The 21,369-nt window shown below is 39.9% G+C and overlaps 1 protein-coding gene across 1 annotated transcript in view; it reads left to right on the top strand.

Annotated features, from left to right (window-relative positions):
- Window positions 1-6,155: 6,155 nt before the first annotated feature.
- LOC125903952 (B-cadherin-like) overlaps window positions 6,156-21,369 on the top strand; it is a 33,419-nt gene continuing 18,205 nt past the window's right edge. The window contains exons 1-8 of the mRNA XM_049601170.1: window positions 6,156-6,564; window positions 7,856-7,970; window positions 11,499-11,587; window positions 13,077-13,289; window positions 14,860-15,000; window positions 17,035-17,190; window positions 18,285-18,429; window positions 20,243-20,415. Coding sequence (XP_049457127.1) covers window positions 6,514-6,564; window positions 7,856-7,970; window positions 11,499-11,587; window positions 13,077-13,289; window positions 14,860-15,000; window positions 17,035-17,190; window positions 18,285-18,429; window positions 20,243-20,415 — 1,083 coding nt within the window. The 5' untranslated portion in view covers window positions 6,156-6,513. The remainder of the gene's footprint in view (window positions 6,565-7,855; window positions 7,971-11,498; window positions 11,588-13,076; window positions 13,290-14,859; window positions 15,001-17,034; window positions 17,191-18,284; window positions 18,430-20,242; window positions 20,416-21,369) is intronic.

Raw genomic sequence — 21,369 nt, 5'->3', positions numbered from 1 at the left:
TCTTTTCCAATTTCTCGTTTTATTTTATAGAAGTGATCAGTGTAAAACTTAATGAAAGATAAAAGCAACAAAATAAAAGACGCGTGGTACATTCGTTACAAGCGTATCAGTTTGTAGCATGGACCGCGGAACGCATCTGAACAAGTGGGGGCCATAATTTTAAGTCACACGGAGGAGGTGGGGGGGCATATGCATTGAAACAGACAATATTACTATTGTATTAAATAACGTTGCGGAGCACTTTTTTTATTCCGATGCCACACAGTCACATCTGCAGTACACGCTTGAACACGAACACATGCTTGCTCAGATTAACCCCTCTGAGCCCACTCTAACATTCACACACAACAGGCCAAGCCTATTTACACATAAACGCACAGATGAAACTATAGCAAACAACAACAAACAAAGTACATCCAGTCCACAACCGCAACCAAAACTCATCTTGCTGTCTTGAATCTAAATCAACATTATATTCATTATCATCACGTCAGCACTCATATCAGACTGATGTGCAGAGCCGCACACACACACACACACACACACACACACACAAACAACAAAACAAGCGCAGCTGCACAGTTACTGAAAAGTAACCAGAACGCTGAATTTCTGACCATTACCGCCTGCAACCGCAATGTGTATGTCCACTCCCGCCTGCTCCCGCAAAACTCTGAGAATTTATGCCCGCACAATAATAGAGATGCATTGATTTTGTGTCTTCTCCCGTCCCGCAGGAGGAAACACGTCATTTTATAGGCTATTAATAAAGAGATTCATGGGGTTTGTTTCGTTTCCCTGGTCTGCATGTCTTTTGATGCACTGGTAAGGAATAGCGCTCCTATTTCGTTGTTTTCATTTATTCTATTCTCCTCCTCTGTATTTATTTATTTTTCTACCTTTATATAATCATGCAGTGATTGAGATTAAGGCAAGCCCCGCGCCAGGATGAAGTTACTGAGGGGGCGGTTAAAAAAAACGAGGGGGCAAATCTTTATTATGCAACCTGGGTTCACACAGTGAGTTATAAGAGCGCGCAGACGTGCATAATAGTCGCGGCAAATTGGTATGAAAGCTGGTTCAGGGCATATTGGTCCATTTATGAATAAATATGGAGTGGAAACGCTCATGCATGTGCACCAAGTTCCTGTGTTGACATCCTGTCGCTAGGCTACATCTTCTTCTTCTTTTTCTTCTTCTTCTACTGTTTAATGGGGACCCGCGGGACCCGGCGGGACCCAATCCCAATGCAGCCCTCTGTGTCAGAGTACAAAAGTTACCTGGGCCATGGCCCCCCGGCCCCCCCCCCCCCCCCGGTTCCACGGTCTGTGGTTTGTAGAACAAGTTTGTAGAACAGTTTTGAACAGTTAGAACAAGAGTCTGCACTGCAACGTGCAAATCACTCCTTCTCGTGGCAACCCGCGCTCTCCCTGTCCTCGTGGCTGCAACTCTCTTCACACTTCATCGCCAATGCTGTACACAATTTAAAAACTACAACACCCATAATTCATGTAGGAACTGCTGCAGCCAATGTGCAGCCGGCGGGAGCTGCAGGACGACTCAACCACCATGATCCGTTTTTATTGTTTTGTCAGGCAATAACTACTCCAGACCCTGCTCTAGTGTAATTTTCGGGACAATTAGGGCAGGATTCACGATTCGGGACAACTGCTTGGATTTCGGGACTGTCCCGAATTTTTTCGGGACGTCTGGTCACCCTATGAGCGCATGAGACTACACTCCCTGTGGAGTCATCGGCTCCTCACCAGTGCCAACAGCTCATCACATGCTACACAGCTCACAAGAGCAAATTGAAATTCCCCATAAGGACCGACGGCAGGAAAGATTTCTATCTTGTATCTCCTATCTATTGGGTGTCTAACTCCTTAAGTGCTTCTTGTCAGAGCCAGAAGATAGTCCCTCATATACACAACTTTACTCATCACATTGGAAAGATAAACAACCATTAAAAAAAGAAAAAAAATCCCGTAAACCAGCATAAACTCAATCTGATTCTGCCCATCCAGGGCTTGAACCTCTAATAATGAGAACAATTAGGGTTTCAGGAAGAAGCTTTGCTGCTTGGACCCCTACCCTAACAGTTGAGTTACAGATACAATTGAGTTTCAGCCCTTTGAGCTTGAACCCCAAATGCTGACAACAAAAACAACAGAGCTCCAGCAGCAAGTGTCACTTCTCTCCTATATGAGGCTCCAGCAGCGAGCCCAAAGGAAAAAAGCCACATAAGCTGACATTGCCTGCTCCTAAGATTGCCGGATTTTCACAGTAAGTATACTGGGATTGATTTAGTGCTTTATTTGCATTTATCTATCACCAATAATTTAGTTAAGTTACTAATGAAGCATGGCTTTCACATTGTTTGCAAACTGAGTAAGCTGAGTAAGGTTAACAAACATTAGCAAGGACTTGCTAGTCCCTTAGCAAGAATTTGCTATAAGGTTATTCTAGCTAAAGTTACATAAATGAAGATGGATACACAGATTGTAGACTATTGATTTAAAGAAAGTCTTCTGTTAACATTAAATATAAAATGGTCAACCTAATTATTGGCAGTGTTACCTAGCTAACATTAACACTACTGAAAGGAAAAGAGGAAAAATGCTGACTAGTTGCATACACAGTAAAATGTTAACAGATATTTTAATGGAAATAACATTTTGAACACAATAAGTTCTTCCTTGAAAAACTTAAGTGAAGAGAGTGTTTTTGTTTTTGTCATTCCTGTACATTTTCTTTTGACGCAGACAATTTAGGAGCAGCAGTCTGTTAGCTTGTACCTAGTTGTTAGCTAGTAACCCAGTATGATGCCTGTTTCTGGCTAGCTCAACATTGTGTGCTAACGTAGCCACAAAGTATAATAGCTATTTCTTTACACATCCATGCCACTAAGAGGTGGGGCACAAAATCCAGTTTTGTTGTAAGCAGCCTAGATATAGTATGTTATCAAGCAAGCAGGGTAAAGGAAACAGACCTTGTACATTAATGCTGTTACCCATCATGTGAGTTGCTCATGTTTCTCGCGTGTTATTTTTCTGCAGTATGAGGGCAACCATAAACTTTGAAATGTTTGCGAGTTGATAAGGACCCCCTGAATACACAGTTAGTTTTGATGTCTCATTTGTGGAGGAATAGCGAGTTAAGCCTGGCTTCCAGGTCCTCTGAAGGACCTACCTTTGTTGGTCACATACTCCTGGGGATCCACTGGATACGCAGCTACTGTCACAGTTTATGTTGTACTAGTCCAGTCACAATTCTGTTGGCCAGGCTCCAGTCACACAGTCAACAAGGGTAGAAAAAAATATTGCTTTGGTGAATTGTTTGAAAAAAAATAAAAAATGTGAAAAGAAAAATGTTTAAATTACAGCTATTAATCAGAATGCTGGTGTTAAAATTTATTTTCAGTTGAAAGTTTATGTAACATTCATTCTGTTGCTTTGCATCTTTTAGTTGTGCAGGAATGCCTTCTTTTGATAAAGCCTGTTTCCATACATTTTACAGCTTGACTGCCCAGTTTAAAATATTTTTCAGAAAGTTAATCAAAAACTAATCAAATGTAATAAGTTAAATTACTTTGATGAGATAATTAAAATAGTTGCATAATGTATTACATTTCTAACAGGGTAACTAGTAATCTGTAACCAATTACATTTCAAAAGTAACCTTTCCAACACTGTTTGTATCCAGTTCACACTGAATTCACTTACAATGAGTTCAGGTACACGAAAAGCCAGATCAATTACTTTAAGACAGTAGGCTAAGTAGATAGTAATAAATAAAATTAAGTCTTAAGATCAGTCAGCTAAGGATTTTGCATGTGAGGGGGGCCATAAAAGTTGCTGGGCCCTTACAATGCCTTAGACACTGACTGCAAGGCTGTCGATGCAAGGCTGTTAACCTAAAATACTGTCTGCCAGCTGATGTCCAGACAGTTAGGGGAAGAAAAGAATGGATGGATGAAGGAAGCACTCTTTTCTTAGGAATTAATTATTGATGTTTCTCAAAAGAGACTGACTTTAATGAGCACATTGAGGTTTACAAGACTTGCGAACTACAGCCTAATGATTTTGGTGCTCATGTATGATGTTGCATACTCAAATGACACAGTGAATACATCAGAATTAAAAGTCATCAAATCTATCAAGATAAAATAGGATGAAAAGTAATGTAGCTGTGTTTAACCATATCTGAATGTGTGAAAACATTTTGATCAAATGAACGGAAGGAAGCTTCAAAAGGAATTTAAGATTTGATTTGTACTTGTAGATTTGATTCAAGATGTAAATGTGGGTGTCATAGAGTTGAGTGCTGTGTGAATTTTTTTTCATCCACAAACAGGTAAACTGCAAATGTTTGTACAAATCTTTATGCACTCAAATCTTTCTCATTTATGAAAAAAAATGTTATGCACAGCTGTAGATGTTCTTACAGATTCAAAAACTAAATTTCTTTGCTCAGATATATTTTTTACATGTCAAACATTTTGTTTTGTTTGTTTGTGGTTATGTTGTATTTTAGGTAGCCTTGTGTAACATCTTTCCCAAGGGACTACAGAAAAAAAAAATAGCCTCTTGGCTAATTCTGGCATTTTTATACCATGTGAATTTATTAATTTGCACTGTCCTTTCTTAAATAAACTAACTCAAAGTCATTTTAATTCTTTGATCAAAATGTTTCTACACATTCACAGATTTAAATTCAATAATACAAAATGTTTTCACACATTCAGATATGGTCAAACACAGCCACAATAGACTTTTTAATTGCTGTACTGTTGCTCAGGCAATCGGACATCTACTGCATAGCTTCTTCGCATATGACGTCATATGTGATGTGCGCTGTCCAGATGGAGGGCAGACAGCTAGAGGCAAAGTCTACCTACACTGCACACAAATACCTATGATTTGCACCGTTTATGGCTGTTCCATTTAATTAAACTGAGAAAAAACAAAAGCCATTTTACATTCTGAAAATAGTATCACACAAAAAGGTGAAATAAAAAAGTCATGGAGAAACACTGGCAGGTGCAGATCAAAATACTCTTGTCTGTCTGGAGGAGCACAGTCAACTGATTTAAACCCAGATTTTTAACAGCGTTTACCAGACATCGAGGAATGGTTGACCTAGTAGGTAGAAAATAGCTAAAGTTAATTAGTAACATGAGTCTGACGATGGTGTATCCATTTACAGAGCTGAAATGTAAAAGAAAGTAAGAAGAAAGTTACTCTAGCACATTTACTTACCTGACCAAAAACAAGACAACATTCAAATCGTTTCAGTCATGGAACCAACTGCTCACAAAATAGTTATAGCCCACTAGACTTTTGTAGACTTTCATCAGCTCGCCATGTAAGGTTAGTAACGTTAGGAAGTCTGGAGAATGAAATGATTTGTAATTCCAATCGTGTCCACACCAGGCAAGTCGGTCAAATTGTGGTGGAAAATAAAAAAACAACACTTCATTTTGCATGGATCTCATCCAACACCAGTTTCAATTCTCTGATGATACCTGTTGCCTGCAGGTTCATCCAACCCTTTTGTCACTTTCCTCTATATGCAGTTCACACAGTATATAAATTTATCACGTTCTACCCTCCATCTGACTTTTGCCATCATAATAGTCATGTGACTGCAAACAAGCTATTAACAAACATTCCAACAGGAAATACACTTGGACTCTTTTAGAATGTCAGTGTTGATCAGTTAAACAGTCTATACATTTGTGTCTAGTTTGACTCCATACAAATCTTGCCCAAAATCTGTAGTGCGTAATATTCTGAAAACTCTCATTTCACCATACTGACTACACAGAGATCTCATTTGGTTTCATGAAAATGGGGAACCTGAGACAACTGGTTTTCAGAGGCTGGTTTCATACCAATGACAGACCAGTGACTCTTGATGAACAAAAAAAATATGTGGTCAATAGCCTATTAGATTATAAATTGTTGTCAATTTTACCTAGACAATTCCAACGTATGTGGGCGTGCATGCGTGTGTGTTTGTGTGACAGAGGGAGAGAGACAGAAAGAGAGAGAGAGAGAGAGAGAGAGAGGCGGGGGGGTCAGTAAAGGGAAATGAGACAAAGTTGTAGAATGCTGCTCACTTGGCTCAGATACAGTCCATAGCTGGTTAGTAAGAAGTAAGAACGCTGTAAGTGTATCCACCAGGCCTACTGTCTGTTGTAAATCCTATTCATGAGCAGACAGTAACAGAAACTACTGGTATCTGTCTCTTTAGGCGTGTTCAGCCTGTATGACCATATCAGGAGCACGAAACCCGCGCACCTGTAAGCTGACGTCATACGCTGAAAGTACCTGCAGCAACTCGTCCAGCTGAACTCATTCGGTAACTGAAACTAGCCTCACGAGAGAAGACAAAGAAGTAAGGACGAATATTCGGAAGGGAATAGCCTATATAGTTAAAATTCATCTCAAATCCAGTTATTTTTTAAACTTTAATTGCGAGGAATATTGACAGAGGATTTACAGACAGATGGGGACCGCCCGATTCGCGGTTTTGTGCATTTTTATCACCGTGTTTCAGGTAAGATTTCCTGCTTTCGTTTGAAGTTGACGGCTTCCACCGTTTTCTGTTTTTCTATGGTGTTAAATTCAGAGAACAAGAAATACATCGTTAGTTAATGTTAACGTTACCTTAAATATGACATAACATTAATTAGGTGTTTTTAGAAACCTTCATTTCATGGCAGTGTCTGAGAATAATTTCGCTTATGCAACAGGCAGCTTTTATTTCAGTAAAATCTCTTCTTTTATTCGTCACACCACTTGGCGCGGCTCTCAGTCACTGTATTATCTTTAAGGAGTGAGGTTGGAGCAGATGATAATGGCTAAATTGTATTTTAATGGGTGTTGCGTCGACCATATATCAAGGGGGAATTGAAGATAAAAGCTAAACTCTCATAATGTAAAAGGAATGTCTCGACAAACGTGTCAGCCCCCTTACAGACATAAAGCAGCTTCATATTGCTTTATTTTTTTTTAGTTTGAGTCTTCCTCCTCGACGAGTCAGTGGGTCTACACGGGCCTCGCCCTAGTTCTGCTGATGACGTCGCCGGCAGGTTGCATTCCCCTCAAACATGTTTGGAGTGGATTGCTTGCAAAAGCGCCTTAGGTCCTAGGCTACAATTTGTTCACATAAATGGGGTTTACCGTTGTGTTGTAATAATTACGAGAAGTAGTTTCTTCCACTTTTATTTGTAGTTTTGAATAAACAAGTTTTTAGGCCAAGTTTACAGAGTTGCGATCAATGCTAGACCCAGAACAACCATTTTGAGATTTCATTGTTAGGTAATAAAGCAAAAACGGCAACTATGCTGATTCTAGCGTTTCCAGTGTGACTTTGCTGCTTTTTCTATGTGTCATATCATGTTATGTTGTGTTTGACCTTTGTACTGGACAAAACAGACTATTTAAAGACCTCACCCTGAGATCTCAGTAGTTGTAATGAGCATGTTAAACCTTTTTTGACATTTCATAGACTAAACTAATAGAACTACTGAAAAAAAATTGATGTTTTAAGTTTATCTGCCTTAGTTGGGGATTACACTAGTGACAGGTAAATCATTCTGTAACCAGAGACCATGGATTAACAGAATTATCCAGAAACATGGACAGTTTCAATGCAGCAGCCAACAATGTAAGAAGACGGGGAAAGAGGACTAAATTTCACACATGTTAAAGTAGCTGATGATTAATCACACAGAATGGCATTTAATGTTTCCAGACTGAAAAAAAAGTTTTCTTGTAGCAAGCTGATTGTACATTTCCCATACATCTGGTTTGTGATTCATTACAAGGCTGTTTTCCTCTCTTAGGCCTCTGCTTTAGTGACTGCTGAGGAGCCAACATGTGTAACTGGATTCCAGTCAGATTTGTTGATTTTCAAAGTATTCATAAAGCACCTGAAACCGAACACAAGACTGGGAAAAGGTAAGAACAGTTCAGGATGCTGTTTTCTCACTCATTAGTTATTACACACACTTGGAGGAAACTGTGTTGTGTTCATTTCCAGTATTTAGTATCAGTAATATATGAATTATTTTTAGATTGCAGAAAAAACATTTTAGTGATGGAAGCATGTAGATTTAAATTAAAGCCAGAGATGAAACCCCTTAGCTTTTCTAAGGTGCTCCACTGGCTCAGATGACCTTCTACCGATAAGCTGTTATTGTTCTCACCCCCAAACAACCACATGTCTCAGCTTGCACTCACCCAGCACCTCATGCAGTGCTCTTACCTGCAGGGCAAAACAATGTCCCCGAGCCTGTTTTGCAGGCCTTGCTTTTCAAATAGTGTGGAATACACAATGTGCAATGAAAAACACTGCTGTGGTTTTGCATGTTTGTCAGGTCATGGACATTTTCCACAGTCTTTTTCCCAAAGTGGTCTCTGTAGAATAATTAACTACCCTCTTTGGTAAGGCCTGTGTCTTTGTCTGATTGTTACATCTTTGCTTTTCAGTGTTATTCTATGTAGCTCAAAAGGATACTTCACCCCCAAATCAAAAGTCACCAGATCATTTCATGTAGGAACTGTTTTCTCTCTACTGAACTACACCAGCCAACCATATCACTGCACAGAAGGACAGATGCAACTACTGCTCGGTCACCTAGCACCACTGAGCTAGATTTCGTTACAGGTCAGCTGAGGAAGACACTTAATGATTACATCTTGCACTGACATGCGTTTTTCCTTCTTCACGGTGATATGGTTGGCAGGTGTAGTTTGGTAGAAAAAAAATAGTTCCTACATGAAACTGCACATGACTGTGCTTTACCATCTTCAGGGTACCTGCAGGGTCTAAAAGTATATTAAAAAACATTGAATTTTATATTTTCAAATTATGGCCATTAAACTATTATATTTCCTTCACAGAAGTTTTAATACTTGGGAGGTTGTGACACATTTTTCTGTTAAACTGACTTATCAAGTCATAAGAAATTACAGTGATTAATGGTCATAGGGTATACTTAATATTGGCCCTAACTGCATGTAAAACAAACAAAATGACTCTGGGTTTAGAATAATTCATCTGTAGCATAAATCACAATAATTATATTTTGTTTTTGTTTTAACCATGTAAAATATGCAATGCATATGTCAGTACTTCTGCTGTTGCTTATATGCATTTTGAATACATTTTAGTATTCACTATGTTAGGTCACATTTGCAACAAGTCTGTGTACAGGTCTGACTGTCCTACAGCAGGGGTGTCACCAAAAAAGCTCAATACTGAGATGAGCACTGACCACTGAAGGAACTCGGCTCCTTATTACCTGAAAGAGCTGAATGACTCATTTGCACGCCCCGCTGAGTCATTCAGTTTAGTTGGATCCACTGTCATCATCAGTGAGCCTACATTTACAGAGCGAGCGGGTGACAAGGAAGAGGAGAGAGTGGCTGCCTGCTAAATCCCACATTCAGAACCAGTCACGGCCGCACTTTAGGCCAGAAAATAGATCTGCTCGCAATATATGCAGTTTTAAACAACACTTTGTCTGTTTATTAATTGCTTTTAACTTGTTCCGAATTGCTTCTGAACCGTCCGTGCTCCGTGCGGAGCTTTGTCCGGACTCCGTACATCTCCCTCATCTCCCTCATCTCCCTGTTCTCTGTGTTCAACAACACAGAGAACAGCTTGAACAAGCTGCGTGTGAGCTAATGATCAGGGATTTCACTCTGACTGACTGCACATGTGCGTCTACTTCCGAAACACAGCGGTTGGGGTGCGTTTGATGTATTGTACTGGGACGTTTGATTTTTCCACAACTGGACCACGGACGTCAAAAAACGCCGTTTGCACTGGGACAGGACAAACAATAAATGAAACCAATAGGGCTGTACCCAAATATTCGGATATTCAGATATTCGTTTCTATGGGTAGGTATTCGATATTCGTTTATTTATTTATTTATTTATTTTTATTATTATTATTTTTTTTTTTTACATATTTTTTTGGTCCTAAATGTAGTCTTTTTGTTGTTGGTAAATGTAGGTTATCAATAAGAATCAAAACTTTGAAATTGCATTGTTAAAAATGTGAAAATACAGTATAGCCTACCAACTGAGCTTGTGCGCACGGCATGCTTGAGCGCATCCGTCTGAGGCTGTGGATCAATTCCAAGTTTTACCACTTTATCACTATTCCCTCTAACTTGTAGCTGTTTTTTCAACATTTGTTTCCCCCGTTTTGTACAATAAATGATTGTTTAAAGTTTCAACAAGTTTCTTTTGGAGTGCGTGACACAAGTGTGTTTTGAAAACGACCGCGGACTGTCACCTGCTCAACGCATCAGTACCTTCGGATGCCATGACAGTAATAGCCAATAATGTCAAAATTACTTGCAGAGGCTTCCTACAACTTGTTTCAACGGTTCCAATTTAATCAGAAGACAAATTAAAAAGGATGACTAGCCAATGTAAAAATCAAAATGAAGCATAGAATAATGTACTGAAGGAGACTGTTGTGCCATCACATGTTTTTTTGTGGTTTGAGAGCAAAGATCCGGTCGCCGCTGTGCAAAACTCCCCCCCCTCCCACTCTGCCGTGAACGAATATTCAAATATTCGTTCTAAATTCTGCCGAAGGTCCGAGTGTTGTATCTATATGTACGTATGTATGTTATATACGTGTGTGTGTGTGTGTGTGTGTGTGTGTGTATATACAGTACAGGCCAAAAGTTTGGACACACCTTCTCATTCAATGCGTTTTCTTTATTGTTGTTTGTATGTTTTATATTCTAGTTTCTTCAAAATAGCCACCCTTTGCTCTGATTACTGCTTTGCACACTCTTGGCATTCTCTCCATGAGCTTCAAGAGGTAGTCACCTGAAATGGTTTTCCAACAGTCTTGAAGGAGTTCCCAGAGGTGTTTAGCACTTGTTGGCCCCTTTGCCTTCACTCTGCGGTCCAGCTCACCCCAAACCATCTCGATTGGGTTCAGGTCCGGTGACTGTGGAGGCCAGGTCATCTGCCGCAGCACTCCATCACTCTCCTTCTTGGTCAAATAGCCCTTACACAGCCTGGAGGTGTGTTTGGGGGGTCATTGTCCTGTTGAAAAATAAATGATGGTCCAACTAAACACAAACCGGATGGGATGGCATGTTGCTGCAGGATGCTGTGGTAGCCATGCTGGTTCAGTGTGCCTTCAATTTTGAATAAATCCCCAACAGTGTCACCAGCAAAACACCCCCACACCATCATGTGATGTGTGTCTGTCAAGGCCCGAACATACTCGGGCGGAACGTACGCGGAACGGACTCTGCGGAGGTCCGCGCGGACGTCCGCAAGCCCTGTTTGCTTGAAAGAGGCAGTAATGATACTTAAGCGCTTTAATAGATTTCTGTCACAGTTTGCAAAAAGATGTTTATTTCTCTGTGTTCTGAAAACTTGCCAATTCTGTTGTTACTGTATGTTCTACATTTGTAATGCATGGCTATTTCTTCTGTCCAATTCTAGTGGGCTTCACAGACTGCACAGAGCGCACATCGTTCCTTTTCAGCAGTGAAGACGACCATTTCATGGTGCAAAAAGATGGCATGTTGAAGGTCAGTGGAATTAAACACACTTGATTGCAAAATTGCAGTTTCTAATGCTCATGTGGTGTATTGTAATACCTGGCCTTCTTGGAGTCTTTTGTGTGTGTTTGTGAGAGGGGGTGCACATGACCCCTGACTGTGCTAGTCATGGATTGGCCACAACGAATGCCTTGTTCAAGCAGAGGCTTATTCATAAGTGTGCTTGGTACCAGAACATCCTAGGGCAAAGATCGTTGATCATTGTTTAAATGTTTAATTTTTGCTAGATTTTATCAGTTGGATTATTAATATTGTGTACTGAATCTGAAACTCACTCTTAAGTTATTGTTGTTGATCACAAACTTAAGAAATGAGTCATCATTTTTGTTTGTTTTTTACAGAATCTTTGATGTCAAACTGTTACGTTATCTCACTTATTTTGTTGCAAAACTGTTTTGTTAAATTAATAATATTTTTTTTTAACTAATTTTCAAAACGTCAAGAACATCGTTGTCACAAAAATACCCTGAAATATTGTGATATTATTTTAAGGCCATATCGCCCAACCCTAGTGCTAAAATTGCAGCTTTGCTCTTTGCAGATGATGTGGTTTCCATTGGCTTCATCACACTGCCAAATATACTTTGGCGGCTGTTAATATACCTTAGTGGCCCACCTATGTCAGGAAACACCAGAGTCATCTGTGAGTGTACATTTTAAGACAGGGATGTACACAGGGATGTGCATGTGTGTGTTCAGACCTGTGTGTAATTGACAGCAAGAGTGAAAAAATTGAATTTCCGCTTGAGGATTAATAAAGTATAAAGTATATCAAATTCCTGTCAAGAGCACATTTTTTATGATTTAAAAATCTTCAGTGTTTATGAATGTGTTGTCCTAACTTTAAATATTGCCATATTGGCTGCAAATAAACATATTTTTTAACTATTATTTTCAGTTTGTAATATTAGCCTAGTATTAAAACCTCTATCAGTGTTTCCCCTACATTGCTACAGGCTCGGGGGGCTGCCGTGCCTACGGACCCCCCACCGGGCCTATGCCAGCAAAAAAATCATAAACAGACGGAGGCTCTCATCACCTCATTACCTACTGTAATTGGTCCCAGATTGTGCCTTTTTTGTTGTCTGTGAAATGTTTGACGCTAAAAATTTCCTGGGGGAGGACCCCCAGACCCCGTGCTAAATTTGTACCCCAACTGAAGCTTGCCACCGGGCCTGAATAATTTTCTAGGGGAAACGCATATAGTATTGAAATTCAGATTCAAGACCTGGTTGTTCTGATTAGCTCTTCTGATCGACCCCTATAGAGACCATTTAAAACAAATAGCACCCTTCATGTTAATCTCTGTCGATCAACCCTGCACATGTTGATGAAGAATATTGTCAAACTGAATTTTTTTCCCCCCAAGTTTTGATTTAGTCATATAGAGAGCTTGCTTGAGTCCAGATATGTTGCCAGCATGTTGGCCTTTGATAATGAGTGTTTTTTTCCCTTCCAGGTAAACAGAACGGTTGATATTAATGGACAACGGGAGTTCCTCATCCACTCCTGTGACTCACAAGGCCTTAAAATGAGTGTTCCTGTCAAGGTATTGCACCATAGGCATCACCATGGGAACCACCACCAAAATGTTGAGCATCACCATGGACACCACAAACACCAAAACCATCAGCACCATCTTAAAGAAGTGGACTCTGCTGATCACACAGAGGTGGGACACCATTGAGACACTATTGAAGAAACACGAAGGAAGTCTAAATAAAGGAGAACACTTTCAAAACATATTTATGTCCAGTAGTTTAGCAGCTGCCACATGCATCAAATTGTTGTTTATCAAGCATCTGTAACAAGACGGACCTTGTTAGAAGCAGTTTTGACAGTGAAAATGCAGTGCATGCAAAGGCCCTTTTTTCTTTAATAAACACTGCCCCTTTGTGGCTATTTATGATTTACCAAACCTCAGTGCTTCCATTTTGTTAGTCTTTTTCATAGCTCTGTTGGTAATGCCAGATTAGATTGTTTGCAAGCTGCAGGATGTGAATTTCAAATTTTCTTTTTTCTAGAAAGCAACAATATTTTATTATGTGTACTGTAACTTCATAGAGTACTTGTTGAATTATTTTTTGTAGTACCTATATAAAACCTAATAATACCTTTTTTTTTTTAAGCCATAGTAGATGGTATGAAGGCTCTAATTTATTATCTGTGCAAAGTTCCCTGGTCCTGCAGCGTTGTTTACAATAATAAATGTTAAAGAAGGTAATAAGCAAATGATTAGTATAATTGGGTAAAAAATGGAAGACAAACCAGCTTTTGCTTCTGGCATGTGTCTGCTTGGGTTTAAAAGTTTAATTCAGTTAATTTTCGTTGCCTCTCCTTAATTGTGACATCATAGGCAAGAGTCCGAGATTCATCATGTAGACTGATCATAGCCCCAGTGTGCCTCTTCCACATAGCTGCTGGTAGCTTTACCAAGCCTGATGTTCAGCAGCAGAGAGTCAACACTGACATGAATGCTATTTCTTTCTCTGCAGTAGCATTAAACACAACACATGGGCCTGCCAGTTACTGCGCTGTATTCACTAAATAGCAGGGCTACAGCTCTGATGCATTGACACTGCCCCCAAAACGCACACACATTTTGTAGTAGAGCCGTTAGGTCAGCTACAACACAACACAGTGTCTCTCGCAAAGGGCCATGCTCCACTGTCTTTCCAGTGTAGACATGAAGTCCAACAACAGCTGCTCGCTGGTCAGTTCTGACTACCAGCTCTACTTCATTGTCCATACTTCACCATGCAGTGTTCAGACAGACAACTCCCGGATCAAATACTACATAATCACACCTCCTTCAGTCATCCCCCTTTGCATTTTCTCAAAATGCTTAGAGGGAGCCTTATAGCAGAATTTTAGGGTGTGGTTGCTCCTTAAAGCAATTATCATTTAAAGTGGTGTGCTATCATTTACTAGTAGTTAACATCATTATCTTTCTTTCTCTGTGCATTAATCTTGTTTTTTTCCTGCCTTGATGAATAAAAGACCCAATCTTTTTCTAAGTAACAACACAGTTGTTTATCAGGTAATGACTACTACTACTTAACAAAAGAGATTGTCTTAGTGCTGTTCAAAGCATTTTTACAGGACTTTTTTGTTTAAAAAATAACATAAGTATTTATGCATTGTCATTGTAATTTCCCTAATCCAGCATTTTAAGACAATGACAGTCCAGTGTCTAATTTATGCTGTATTATAACTGGCTACAAATATGCATGTTCTTTCAGAGTGCAACTGATCCACAGGTGCCTATTCTGCATTTCCCCAAGCCCGGTGATGGGCTGAGGAGGAGGAAGAGAGACTGGGTTATTCCCCAACTCAGTGTTGTTGAGAATGACAGAGGATCCTACCCCCTAAAAGTATCTCAAGTAAGAGAAACTAATTGTGCCTGAGAATTTGATAATGAACTGTATTTTGAGTTTGTTTCTGCAGAGAATGACTCCATGTTGGTTTCCAGTCTTAACTTTGGCAGCTTTTTTAGGTTTAGTCTTACACCATGTTCACACTTGGGTTACATGGCATAAGTAAGCATGGGATGCATATTCTATAATTAATAAGAATGTCTTTGATAATAGATATTTTTTTATATTTTTTTTATTTATTTATTTTTTGCTAGATTCATTCGCAGCTCACAAAAAAAATAGACTGGGTGCCGAAACTGTCACTGCAGATCACGAGGCGGCTGCGTTGCTTGGGGCCGCTGCATGTCCAGTGTGAACAGCTCAACTGGTCAACATGTATGCAGAAAGGTTGTGGGCAGTGCTTCACAGAAAACTGGCGCACTTTGTGGGACTTCCACGCTCAGTGGGATCCCAGCGTCAGTCTTTAGGCCAAAATGCTTTCTTTTTTTGCCTTTAATGGACAGGACGAGAGAGAGAGAGAGAGAGAGAGAGAGAGAGAGAGAGAGAGAGAGAGAGAGAGAGAGAGAGATGCAGCAAAGGGCCACAGGCTGGACTCAAACCCGGGCTGCTGCGGCAACAGCCTTGTACATGGGGCGCCTGTTCTACCACTAAGCCACCGACGCCCCACGAAAATGCTTTCTAGTTTTAGTCTCATTTTAGTTATTTTTATCTTTCACAGTTTGTCACAAACATCTCAGAATGCTTTAGTCCAGTTTTACTTGATAAAGTATCATTACTTTTTAGTCATCTTCTAGTTATTATATCTATCTAGTTATTACTTTGAATCAAAAAGTTTTTTATTCTTAAAACTAATCCAATCAGGAAAATACAGGTTTAGGAATTTGGAATCAAGGTAACAGGTTGTATCAAGTGTTGAAGTTTCATTTAGACAGATTTTTACAACTAATTTTTCAAAAAAAATTGTTTTTCAAACTTGCATTTCTCCAGTAGAGTTTTTGACAGGTTTAAAGGATGATTTATGACCACACAATTACTGATCAACATTTGAAAAGCTCAAAATCTCAAACTTATAAATACCATAAATAACAAATTGGAGACAACTAGACAACTGTTTGTACCCAGGTTAACTGTAAACTGACTTAATGATGTCACAGTTAAGAAGCAGAAAAACAACTTAACCACAGGTTGCACTAATTTGATTAATTTATTTAAATGTGAAATGTGAAAACACACAAGGTTGCTCTGCTTCTCACTGCCTCTGTTATAATGAGGTTTTCATTTTTCTTACCTGTTTGAATACCGTGGAGCGGCATGTAGAGAAAAATAAATAGCCCTGCCGCACAAAATAAATGTTGAGAAGCCCGGGCGTCAGTAGTCAGTGTAGCAGCTTCAGTTGGTTGTAATGCTGCTGCAGACATGCTGTGACCCACGTATTTCACCTGTTAGTCAGCGTTTGTTAACACAATGAACACTGGTTTCCACTAGTCATCCTGTTTTTAAGAAATATCAAAAGGTTGTTTTTTGCAATAATGAAAGATCAAAGTAGTTCTCAGGTGCACCATTGCTGATATGTATTGCACGTCTGTCCATCCTGGAAGAGGGATCCCTCCTCAGTTGCTCTTCCTGAGTTTTCTACCGTTTTTTTTCCCCCGTTAAAGGGGTTTTTTTGGGGAGTTTTTCCTTATCTGCTGTGAGGGTCCTAAGGACAGCGGGATGTTGTATGCTGTAAAGCCCTGTGAGGCAAATTGTGATTTGTGATATTGGGCTTTATAAATAAAATTGATGATGATGATGATGATATGATGAAACAGCACTGTTGTTCAAAGAACATAACATAATTGATTTTTGATCTTGGCAACAGTATGCAGAATTTTGTAACCAGGCTGCTTTTGGCTTCTGTACCCCAGAAATGTAATTGCAGTATAACTCAGAAACATCTGCACTATTTTCCTCATGTAGTGGAAAATAGTTCTGAAGTATTCTAACTGTTGTTGTAATTGGTGCAAGTGGTAAAACTCAGGCTTGTTGTGTTGTGCCCAGATCCGTTCTAATGAGGATAAAATTAAGAAGATCTACTACAGCATCACTGGTCCAGGAGCTGATGAGCCTCCTGTTGGCCTTTTCACCATGGACAGAGACTCTGGTAATCTGTATCTCACACAACCACTTGACAGAGAGGAGAAAGACAAGTATACGGTAAGCATCATCTCTAATGATAGTCTTATACAGTACATACACTCTTGTTTACTTTTCAGGACCAGATAGGGAGTTCTCCAGACACACTTTGTATTTTATTTCGTTTCAGAATACATTATTTTAGAATCAGCATTAGACATGACAGCTTTATCTTAGTTAAAACTATTTTTTACTAGTCAGCACTATCAATCAAATTTTTTATTGCTACATGAAATCATATAGGGTATGTTATCAGTTTATAAGGATATAAGGTAGGACTGCTTGATTAATCGAATTTTAATCTAGATTACGATTTGGGCTTTTCAATGATTATTAAAACAAAATAATCGACATAAAACGATAATGCGCTTTTTGTCAGTTTACTCTGTCTTGTGCTGCAAATGAAACGCACCCGGAAGCCGCGCTTGCACAATACTGCCCCCTCCCCTCCTCTCCTCTATTCCGAAGATTTCAAAAAACGGAAAAGAGTTTTCAAAAACTCTATTCCGAAGATTTCAAAAGTGTGTGTGTGTGTGTGTGTGTGTGTGTGTGTGTGTGTGTGTGTGTGCGCGCGTGCGTGTGCATCAGGGCCGAACTCCGCCGTGCGCAATACAGAGAGCGGAGGAGAATTGTAAACTCGTAACCATGTGGAGACAGAAATGACATGCCGTCGTGTAAATACGTCATCATGTGCGCCACATAATTGTGATTTAAATTTTGACCAGAATAATTGTGATTATGATTTTTTCCATTATCGAGCAGCCCTAAAATAAGATTGTTCAGATTCTAGTGATCTGTGTTGTTGTTGATGAGGGGAAGTGTAGTTGTTGTTTTTTATTAGCTACTGGACAGCTGGATTTCCCTCCGGGGATGAATAAAGTTCTTTCTATTCTATTCTATTCTATTTCTGTAAATTCATTGATTGGCCTGGTCTATCTGGTACCTTCTCCCTGACCTCAACAGAGAGAGAAAGGGTGTTATTTGGGTGGTTGGGGACCTGATGATTCCCCTGGCCTTATTTTTGCAGGACCTGGTGTAAACATGGAATGAGAGCATCTGCTTTGTTTATTCTTGCATGTGCAGTATTATAATACAAATATGTATGTTGTCTGCAGTTTCAAGCACATGCTGTATCAGATGGGTCAGGAAAGGCTGAGGAGCCTATGGAAATTGTGGTGAAAGTAATTGACCAGAACGACAACAAACCTGTTTTCAGTCAAGACACCTACGTGGGAGAAGTTGCTGAGGCCTCACCAAAAGGTACTGTCAGTGGATTTCATCTCAGCCTGAATAAGATCTGTGTTAGTGTTCAGCAGCATGTTTCACATTTACCAGACAAGTGCAAGTTGACTTAAAGCTAATATAATCAAATCCAGGACCTGCTTCAACACATTGGGGAGTACTATACATTTTTGTGATACACTCCAGAGTGGAACTTCTACAAAAGTGAGCATGCTAGTAAAGCTAAAGCCACCTCAGCTTGATAGAAAGCTTCAGTTATACACTAAATGGGGAACTCGGTGGAGACAGAGTTTCAGATGGCAAATCAGAAATAACTTTGGATCATGGTAATTCCTCTCATCTGGCTGTTGTCTAAATCTACCTTTTTTTTCTGCGTATGTATTGCATCATCGTAGTTAGTCTTTGGTTATCAATAATAGATTGTACGATATTGTAGGGATATTTTATCAGTTGATATTAGGGCTGCATGATATCAGGAAAAAACATTTTTGAATATTGCATTGACGATATAACTCGCACAAAAAAAGAAAAAAGAAATGCAGTAATATTAAGGTAAGGTAAACTTTATTGTCCCCTAAGGGAAATTAATCTTGGGCACAGTGCTACATTTCATTGCTTCACAGGACAAGATAAAAACATCATCACAGGGACAGTTCTATCACATAAAACAGACATGGACTACATTTAACAATCACAACACAGAAACATACAGAGACGTCAAAAGTGCAAGAAAAAGTGCTGAGTGCTAAAGTGCCGTGTTTGATAGGTTGTCCATGTAATGAGTCCCCGGGATCCACAGAAATGCAGTGATATTGATAGGTTGTCCATGCAGTAAGTCCCGGGACCCACAGGTGGTCATTTGAGTGGGTTCCCATTAAAAAAAAAACAAAAAACAAAACTGATCTTGTGTGACATACATGGTATATACAGGAAGAAAATGGTGGCTGCCAGTTAATAAATTTCTTCTGCACAGCGCATCCCCTGTACAGTTTAACATCATTAGGTTGTCCTCAACATGAGTCAATACTGTATCAGTAGAACGTGCCCTGGACAGTAAAACACAATCATCACTGACATGAGTGAATACAGCAAGTGCTGTCACAACAGATGTAAGACTACAGAAACGTCTGTAGTATTATCCTACATATGTGTGAATTCTGGTGTATTTTATAAACATTAAAATACAAGGTTATGGTTTATTGGTGGTCCTTGGGGAGAGACCCAGACCCATTGTCTTTACCAGGAAACAGCAGCGCACTGGGATGAGTCTGGGATGAGGACAGGTGGGTAGGCAGGTGTCAGATCTGTGCAGAGGCCAGAAAAAAAACACAGACACATCACAGACAGTATGATAATAACACAAAACATACGTTTTGCTGTCAGTGGTTTGTGTGACATGAGAAATACTTTCAAAACTCGTAAAGTCACCCGCCAGTGTTTCAATATGACATGCGGCATGTGAATGCATGGCACATGTAAATATACTCTTTATGACAGTTAAGCAGTCTTGTGATACCTATATCACACATGTTGATATTGTGATGAAGGTACATTTTTGATATATTGTGCAGCCCTAGTTAATATGCAGGTATGACAAGACTACAGAATGACTTAACTCACTGACACTGCACACACACACACACACACACACACACACACACACACACACACCACAAACACCAGGTGCATTGTTAGGTTGGAAAGAAAACTAGTATTCTGTTAACCCTGTGTGGCCCAGCTTTGCTTTGTAAATTGGCTCTTTAATGAAGTGCTCTGAATACTTTGAGAAACCTCTGTACTTCATTTTCACTTCTGACTTCTCTCTCTCTAGGTTTTGAAGTGTTGAAGGTTGAGGCCACAGACAGTGACGAGCCGAATAGTGACAACTCAGATATCCGCTACAGTATTTTGAGCCAGGATCCACAGTTGCCCAATGACTTCCTGTTTGTCATCAACTCAGTCAATGGAGCAATCAGAGTCAATGACGGTCGGCTAGACAGAGAGGTGAGGCTTCTGAAACTTATTTAACCGAAGGGCCCATCCACATGCTGTGTCTTTAACCGCCTGGAAGACACAAGGTTGGGCACTGGGTGCTACTCTTGTGCCTACTCTGTGCCAACTTTGAAGAGTGCAGAGGCAGTGTGTGCCTAAAGTTGCTAAGCGACCATAACCAGCACTATATCATAGCCTGCTTACCAGAAATCCTGAGTTTGGAGCTGATCTTCCTCCAGGTGTTGTTTCTTGTCCATGGCATGGGTGTAAAGCTCTGGCAGCCCTGCAACAAACTGATCAACTTCTTGATATTTAACACAGACTGATATTTACTGAAGAATGGAAAGATAGCTCTTGGCTGTACTTGGTTGTTCTTTCCACTATACATGCAGTGTGTGTGGCTGCGTTCCAAAGTTGTCCTCTGTTTATCACATGACGCACCCATCGTGCCCTGAAAAATAGGTGCTCGGGAACACTCCTGTTTTCTTGCTTGATTCGGTTCAGTTAGGCGCTAGGTGAGGTGTAGATGCTTTCATGCTAGCTCATGTGCAGACTGAACAACACAGGGAAACCATGTAATAGATAATACAGATACATTTATGCAAAACCGCAGATTGCGGAAACAAAGACAAATATAGCTGTAAGTGGAGATTACTGGGTTCAAGCCAGCGTGGATCTTTAGAAGTTGAAGTTGCGAAGGATCTAGATGTTTGACAGTTTACGACAACTGCATTAAAGATAACCACCAGGTGTTATGATGATTAGACAGACCCTCATACATTTACAACCAAATCTGTGCTGGGTCATGCTCTTCCTTGGTGCAACTGTCACCCCTTACTGGTCAATTGCAAAAGCATTTTGAGGACACGCTTCAATACTTGGGTTTGGTGATGTTTTGACAAACTACTTTACGGGTCAAATTTTGCACAAGGCCAATGCACTTGTTTGGAACTGGTGGCTCCCCCT

The sequence above is a fragment of the Epinephelus fuscoguttatus genome, linkage group LG16, assembly GCF_011397635.1.
Source record: "Epinephelus fuscoguttatus linkage group LG16, E.fuscoguttatus.final_Chr_v1".
NCBI lineage: Eukaryota > Metazoa > Chordata > Actinopteri > Perciformes > Serranidae > Epinephelus > Epinephelus fuscoguttatus.
The sequence above is the reverse complement of the archived record's forward strand: the minus strand, read 5'-3'. Positions and strand labels throughout refer to the sequence as shown.